The following is a 7,916-nucleotide window of genomic DNA, read 5'->3' as shown; positions in this document are numbered from 1 at the left end:
AGTTCCGAAAAGGTCCCGTCTCCGATTTTTTTGAAACTCAGTATTCTTACGTATTTTGATGCGCTGATTACGAATATCATAGTGAAAATTGGCGACTATTTGATTTTCATGGTGAAAACCATGAAAAACCCATAAAAATTATATTTTTTACGCTTATCTCAGTAAATACGGAAAATCATGATAAATGTTTTAGACAAAAGTTTTAGATCTCACAGAGATAAACATTTTATGCCCTATTTATTTTTACCGTACAAGTGATAGTTTTCGACAAAAACAATGGACTCTAAATCTTATATCTGTCCTCCCATTTAAGCATGTATTTTGCAGTACATATACGATCCCACATGGGTTTGCAACTTTCGACGCAAAACGAGATTCCACGCAAACTTATATGTCTAGTTTTTTGGAACCTCGCTTTGCGTGGAAAGTTGCAAACCCATGTGCAACCTCGCTACGCGTGGAAAAGTGTATGCATAGAAACAGTGGGTTCCGCCCCCCTGCGGGGGGCTCCACTACCAAAAATCTAAACAAATAGGTTTGCGTGGAATCTCGCTTTGCATCGAAAGTTGCAAATCCATGTGGTATCGTATATGTACTGCAAAATACATGCTTAGATGGGAGGACAGATATAAGATTTAGAGTCCATCGTTTTTGTCGAAAACTATCACTCGAACGGTAAAAATGAATAGAATATAAAATGTTTATCTTTGTGAGATCTGAAACTTTTGTTTAAAACATTTATCATGATTTTCCGTATTTACTCAGATAAGCGTAAAAACTATAATTTTTATGGGTTTTTCACGGTTTTCACCATGAAAATCAAATAGTCGCCAATTTTTGCTATGATATTCGTAATCAGCGCATCAAAATATGTAAGAATACTGAGTTTCAAAAAAATCGGGGGTGAGTACTTTTCGGAATTACACCCTTATTTATAGTATATATAAATGATATAATAAAAATCTGTCCAGAAGGATGTATTATAAAAATGTTTGCAGATGATACGTTAATATATGTAACTGGAGAAAGCAGCACGGAATTAAAGGGCAAAATGAATATGGCATTTACTGTAATAGAAGAGTGGATGAATATAAATAAGTTAAAAATGATTGCAGGTAAAACGAAATATATGATAGTCAGAAGTATAAGAAAAGAACTGCGAGGTAATATTACATTGAAATGTTTGGATGGAACTGAGATAGAACCTGTAGAAAAAATGAAATACCTAGGCATAATTATTGACGATAGACTACGATTTAAGGACCACTGTGATTATAAGCTAAAGAAAAGAGTGAGTCTCGATTGCGCACATTACTGATCGGACACGACAATATTTCCCAATCGGACACAGACCCGATCGGACACACGCCCGATCGGACACAGGCCCGATCGGACACAGGCTCAATCGGACACAGACTCGATTGGACACAGTTCCGATCAGACACAGTCCTTATCGCGAAGCTAGGTCCATCCTACAAATGTTGTGTGGATGGGGAAATGTATGCGTGGACACAGTGGGTTCCGTCCCCACTACGGGGAAGCTCCACTATCAAAAAACTAGACACATAGATTTGCGTTGAATCTCTTTTCGCGGGGAAAGTTGTAAACCTATGTGGAACCTTACTTCGCATTAAAAAGTATATGCGTGGAGGCAGTATGTTCCGCTCCCCCTACGGGGGGGCATCACTTCCGGAAGATATAACCTAACCCTAACCTATATATTTCTGATATACTGTGTCCGATCGGGACGGTGTCCGATTGCAATCATATGTGTCCAATCGGGCCTGTATCCGATCGGGCCTGTGTCCGTTCGGGCCTGTGTCCGTTCGGACCTGTGTCCGTTCGGACCTGTGTCCGTTCGGACCTGTGTCCGTTCGGACCTGTGTCCGTTCGGACCTGTGTCCGTTCGGACCTGTGTCCGTTCGGACCTGTGTCCGTTCGGACCTGTGTCCGTTCGGACCTGTGTCCGTTCGGACCTGTGTCCGTTCGGACCTGTGTCCGTTCGGACCTGTGTCCGTTCGGACCTGTGTCCGTTCGGACCTGTGTCCGTTCGGACCTGTGTCCGTTCGGACCTGTGTCCGTTCGGACCTGTGTCCGTTCGGACCTGTGTCCGTTCGGACCTGTGTCCGTTCGGACCTGTGTCCGTTCGGACCTGTGTCCGTTCGGACCTGTGTCCGTTCGGACCTGTGTCCGTTCGGACCTGTGTCCGTTCGGACCTGTGTCCGTTCGGACCTGTGTCCGTTCGGACCTGTGTCCGTTCGGACCTGTGTCCGTTCGGACCTGTGTCCGTTCGGACCTGTGTCCGTTCGGACCTGTGTCCGTTCGGACCTGTGTCCGTTCGGACCTGTGTCCGTTCGGACCTGTGTCCGTTCGGACCTGTGTCCGTTCGGACCTGTGTCCGTTCGGACCTGTGTCCGTTCGGACCTGTGTCCGTTCGGACCTGTGTCCGTTCGGACCTGTGTCCGTTCGGACCTGTGTCCGTTCGGACCTGTGTCCGTTCGGACCTGTGTCCGTTCGGACCTGTGTCCGTTCGGACCTGTGTCCGTTCGGACCTGTGTCCGTTCGGACCTGTGTCCGTTCGGACCTGTGTCCGTTCGGACCTGTGTCCGTTCGGACCTGTGTCCGTTCGGACCTGTGTCCGTTCGGACCTGTGTCCGTTCGGACCTGTGTCCGTTCGGACCTGTGTCCGTTCGGACCTGTGTCCGTTCGGACCTGTGTCCGTTCGGACCTGTGTCCGTTCGGACCTGTGTCCGTTCGGACCTGTGTCCGTTCGGACCTGTGTCCGTTCGGACCTGTGTCCGTTCGGACCTGTGTCCGTTCGGACCTGTGTCCGTTCGGACCTGTGTCCGTTCGGACCTGTGTCCGTTCGGACCTGTGTCCGTTCGGACCTGTGTCCGTTCGGACCTGTGTCCGTTCGGACCTGTGTCCGTTCGGACCTGTGTCCGTTCGGACCTGTGTCCGTTCGGACCTGTGTCCGTTCGGACCTGTGTCCGTTCGGACCTGTGTCCGTTCGGACCTGTGTCCGTTCGGACCTGTGTCCGTTCGGACCTGTGTCCGTTCGGACCTGTGTCCGTTCGGACCTGTATCCTACAATTGTTGTGTGGATGGGGAAATGTATGCGTGGACACAGTGGGTTCCGTCCCCACTACGGGGAAGCTCCACTATCAAAAAACTAGACACATAGATTTGCGTTGAATCTCTTTTCGCGGGGAAAGTTGTAAACCTATGTGGAACCTTACTTCGCATTAAAAAGTATATGCGTGGAGGCAGTATGTTCCGCTCCCCCTACGGGGGGGCATCACTTCCGGAAGATATAACCTAACCCTAACCTATATATTTCTGATATACTGTGTCCGATCGGGACGGTGTCCGATTGCAATCATATGTGTCCAATCGGGCCTGTATCCGATCGGGCCTGTGTCCGTTCGGGCCTGTGTCCGTTCGGACCTGTGTCCGTTCGGACCTGTGTCCGTTCGGACCTGTGTCCGTTCGGACCTGTGTCCGTTCGGACCTGTGTCCGTTCGGACCTGTGTCCGTTCGGACCTGTGTCCGTTCGGCCATGTATCCGACCGGGCCTGTGTCCGTTCGGGCCTGTGTCCGTTCGGACCTGTGTCCGTTCGGACCTGTGTCCGTTCGGACCTGTGTCCGTTCGGACCTGTGTCCGTTCGGGCCTGTATCCGATCGGGACTGTCTTCGATCGGGCCTGTGTCCGATCGGGCCTGTGTCCGATCGGGACTGTCTCCGATCGGGCCTGTGTCCGATCGAGCCTGTGTCCGATCGAGTCTGTGTCCGATTGGGATTGTGTCCGATTGCAACAGTATGTGTCCAATCGTAACTGTGTCCAATTGGGTCTGTGTCCGATCGAGCCTGTGTCCGATCGGGACTGTGTCCGATCGGGTCTGTGTCCGATCGGGTCTGTGTCCGATCGGGAAATATTGTCGTGTCCGATCGGTAATGTGCGCAATCGGGACGATTCCAAAGAAAATAGGAAAAAAATGGGTTTTTTGAATAGAATAGGTAATTATATATCGGCATACACTACATGTATTGTATATAAATCAATCATAGCGCTTCACTTTGAGTATTGTGCGACGCTGTTAATTGATATAGGAGAAACACAGCTGAGTAAATTGCAAAAAGGACAAAACCGGGCCATGAGGATTATATTGCAATATGATAGACATACCAAAGTCAGTGATGCCAGAAACGGGTCCCGCGGGTCACGGCTCAGCAATGGAAGAGGTAACGCACACAAGCGCGAACCGCGTACATGTGGCACATGTACGCGATTCGCGCTTGTGTGCGTTACCCCTTCCATTGCTGAGCCGTGAGCCGCGGGACCCGTTTCTGGAATCACTGTCCAAAGTGGAGCGTACGCTGCAAGCGCTGCAGTTTATGTCCATAAAACAGAGGCTATACTATAATGTGCGTATTTTTATTTTTAAGATTTTAAGGAACATATTACCGGGGCAATTAAGAAATAGATTAGAAATAGTGTGAAATGAGAGTGAAAAACAAACACGACAAGCTGGGGATATTGCAATAAAATATCGCAGAGCAAGGAGTGCACAAAAAAGTATGTTTTACAAAGGAGTGGAAATGTATAACACTTTGTCAGCTGAAATAAAGCGGAATGAAAGAATTGTGCCGTTCAAGCGAATGTTAAAGGAGTATATTGTAATTAATGTAAACTAGATTTGTATTACAAATAGCTGACAAGGGAGGTCCACCTGAATGTAAATTTGTTTATCAATTTCATTGGTCGTAGCTAATAAAGCACCTTTCAAAGTATGACATGCTAAGTTCACAGGCCAATGTAACGCCTAATAATCGGGAAATAGACTCGGGATAATTCGGCTGGAAACACAATGTCCTCTTCCAGAGCACTGTCCACTTTCTAACCCAATATAATGCAAAGAATGCATATGCCAAACGATATACATGCATTCGGTGCATTGCATTGGGTTAGAAAGTGGGCAGTACCTTGGGAGAGGACATTGTGTCCCAGCCCAGCCGAATTATCCCGGGCCTATTTCCCGATTATTAGGCGTTACATTGGCCTGTGGACTTAACATGTTATACTTTGAAAGGTGCTTTATTAGCTAAGACCAATGAAATTGATAAACAAATTTACTCTCAGGTGGACCTCCCTTGTGAGAAAGCTGATAAGGTCCCCCCTCTCTCTCCCCCTCCCTCCCTCTCCCCTCCCTCTCTCCCACCCACCACCTTCATAACTAAAGCTTTTCGTGTGTCTCACCTTTTCACGAGCCCTGATCCCGACCGAGTTCATCCGCGCGCTCGCGAAAAGTAATTCCGTTACAAATTTAATCGATAAATTTAAATTGTAAATTCAACCGACAAATCTGAACGGTAAGAGCTGCAATCAAAACCCGAGCGAGAATAAACATTGTCGCGATCAGCCGATCGGCGCGTGATCGCGTGATCATAACAAAGAAAAAGTGTGACAAACACCTAGATTCTCGAACATTCGGTGCCGAAAATCTCCTATTATGGAAATCGGTCGACCGCGACTCTTTTCCGTCGTTATTCAGTATGCCGCTGACGACGATTCGAGCTGGTCGATAGCAGTCGATCATAATTTCTCGTGTCGTTTTCTCGCTCGTGTCGTGTCGCGGTATTCATAAACCATTCGCGCTGCTATTGTTACTTTCGCTCGTGTAGTTTACGCTTGTGTCGATCGCTCACGCATTTTTTGTCGTTTAATTCGCTGGTGTCGTATGCGCTTTCGTCATTCTCGTTGTAAATTCTCAACCGACACATTAGCATACGATCGAGCATCGAACTCAGTGCGAAAGACGCCTCATTGTCTGTATTACTACCTGCTCGATACTTATTAAGTTTGTGATGGTCAAGAGTGTGGAATCCGAGAGCCGACGCGCGTTAACCGTTCCGCGAATGTCCTCTGCCTCGCGCCAAGCAACATCCGGCGTCCGCGTGCAAGATATCCGTTCTCGCAAGAGCCTCTAGCAAGAAGCTTTACAAGATTTCCGACACGCGTCGAAGACAGTCATTAACAGGACATTTTAAAGATTTCCGTCGGAATCGCGGAATACATGCCGTCGCTCGCTCCTATTATTCAAAATTAAACGAATATTGGAAACAATTTACACTCGAGTCTTTTCTGAACTCTCCTTATCCTCCAGCGGATCTACGGATTCGCGTTACACACCGCTTCTCGCACATCTCTGAGCGTTTCTCAAGATTCGGGCGATCTCGTCGAGGTCGACTCCCGAACAATATTATTAATAATAATCATTTGTCTTTTAAAATAATAAAAATACATAACACAATAATTCGCTTTATTTAAAAAAAAAGATGTCAGAAAGTAAGAATCGCACCAGCAATACGCAATGTAGTAGCCGCGCGTCTTACCCACCAAGCTATGCCGCTTAGTTGCAAATAATCTGTATTTACAATTCGGCATATAAAGACCACACAAATTTTTAAATGCATTTTTTTCGCGAATGCTTGAAAATTGAGTCATGTTACTTTACCATGGATTAGTGGGAGGATATGATTATAATATATATATGTATATGTATATATATATGCGAAATATATCGGCGAAATCGGAGAGAGCCATGTCTGGATTTCCCCTTGTAAGTACATACAATGACAAGCGGTATATCGTACCCGAAACCACCGATACGCTACCGTGGGAACATTATAAAATACCGTTGTACATAAAAATTATGTATAGGGTAAATGTCCCAATTACTGCCACTTTAAGCTTATAGCCTAATTTTATTTAATCGTTTTGAGTGTTGCCGAAGCTAAAAATTGCCTCACTTTGAATCATTGTTGATTCGTCGACGCGACCTTCGAGCGTTGTCAACAACCCTGACTTGAAAGTCGAGAAGCTTCCAAAGCCACGCAAACAACTTCTTGCGTATCGTCTGATATTGCCTTATTTGGCAATATCGGGCATCTCGGGGGCCGCTCTCGCGGGGCAGCCGAAATTCCTGTGCGCGGTCTACGTTGAATCGAGTCTCAAATGTAGAGCAGAGCAGGTGTGCAAAAATTCATAGTGAGAATTAGAGGCGATTAGTTAGAAGACGAGATTAAGTTAGAGGACGAGAATAGTTTTGGCGTGAGAAAATGAAGACAAGATAAAGCGAACAATTAGGACAATTAAGGAGATCCAAAAGTGACGGCCGAACTCCGACGAGTTAGCGCCCTCATCTAAGCGTAACTAAAATTATCGATAATACCGACCGAAATTATCGATATTATCAATAATTTTAGTTCCGCTGTTACCGATATTAATATTTCTGCATGTTTTATGCATATTTGAAAGAGAATTGTGTTCAATGTTGAAGTCGGACAACATCGTGTATTTCTACTGCTCTATTGCCTCGCACGCATATCTAAGCGTATTTAAGCGTATAGATAACAGTATAATATAGACGTGTCTGCCTTTATCACATATTTGAACATAATTTCACATTGTTCATACGGGCTATGTGTCTTCCCATATATCTTCCAAGAGGAATAACATTTGGTTAGGTGTTATATATATAATTGTGTATATATATATATGTATATGTATAATATGTACATAGACGTATACAGATGTATGTGTATGATATATGATATATACATATATTCTGAATATTATCATGTAACTTTCTATAAGTTGCGATCTATGCAACGCAGCTAATTTTTTTCAATCGATATAATCAATGGATATATAACAACAATGTATTATTTATACAAATATATATTATATTGTCTTTTTTTGTTCGTATACATAAATGTTTATATATTTGTAATAAACATTTATAATACATTGTTTGTCTCCATCGCAACAGAATAATATATCGCCTCTGGCATATATTATTTAACACACATGCAATTTTCATCTAGTGTGAAATAACAACCAGCTCACGAATTGA

General features: G+C 45.1%; 1 protein-coding gene across 1 annotated transcript; it reads right to left on the bottom strand.

The window, feature by feature from the left end:
* Positions 1–1,764: 1,764 nt before the first annotated feature.
* LOC115245233 (S-antigen protein-like) lies at positions 1,765–3,561 on the bottom strand. Its single transcript, XM_029823453.1, has 2 exons — positions 3,349–3,561; positions 1,765–3,087 (listed from the first exon to the last, which is right to left on the bottom strand). The coding sequence occupies exons 1-2, from the start codon at positions 3,559–3,561 to the stop codon at positions 1,765–1,767; spliced, it is 1,536 nt and encodes a 511-aa protein (XP_029679313.1).
* Positions 3,562–7,916: the final 4,355 nt, after the last annotated feature.

The sequence above is a fragment of the Formica exsecta genome, unplaced genomic scaffold (genome assembly GCF_003651465.1).
Source record: "Formica exsecta isolate Colony F162 unplaced genomic scaffold, ASM365146v1 scaffold931, whole genome shotgun sequence".
NCBI lineage: Eukaryota > Metazoa > Arthropoda > Insecta > Hymenoptera > Formicidae > Formica > Formica exsecta.
This window is presented reverse-complemented; position numbering and strand designations above follow the sequence as displayed.

Bases quoted from the DNA above. Each gene is read 5' to 3' on its own strand.
- LOC115245233 (XM_029823453.1), bottom strand. From the start codon at position 3,561: ATGGCCGAACGGACACAGGTCCGAACGGACACAGGTCCGAACGGACAC. The intron at 3,088-3,348 runs GTATATCAGAAA...CAACAATTGTAG, and splicing joins CACCGTCCCGATCGGACACA to GATACAGGTCCGAACGGACA.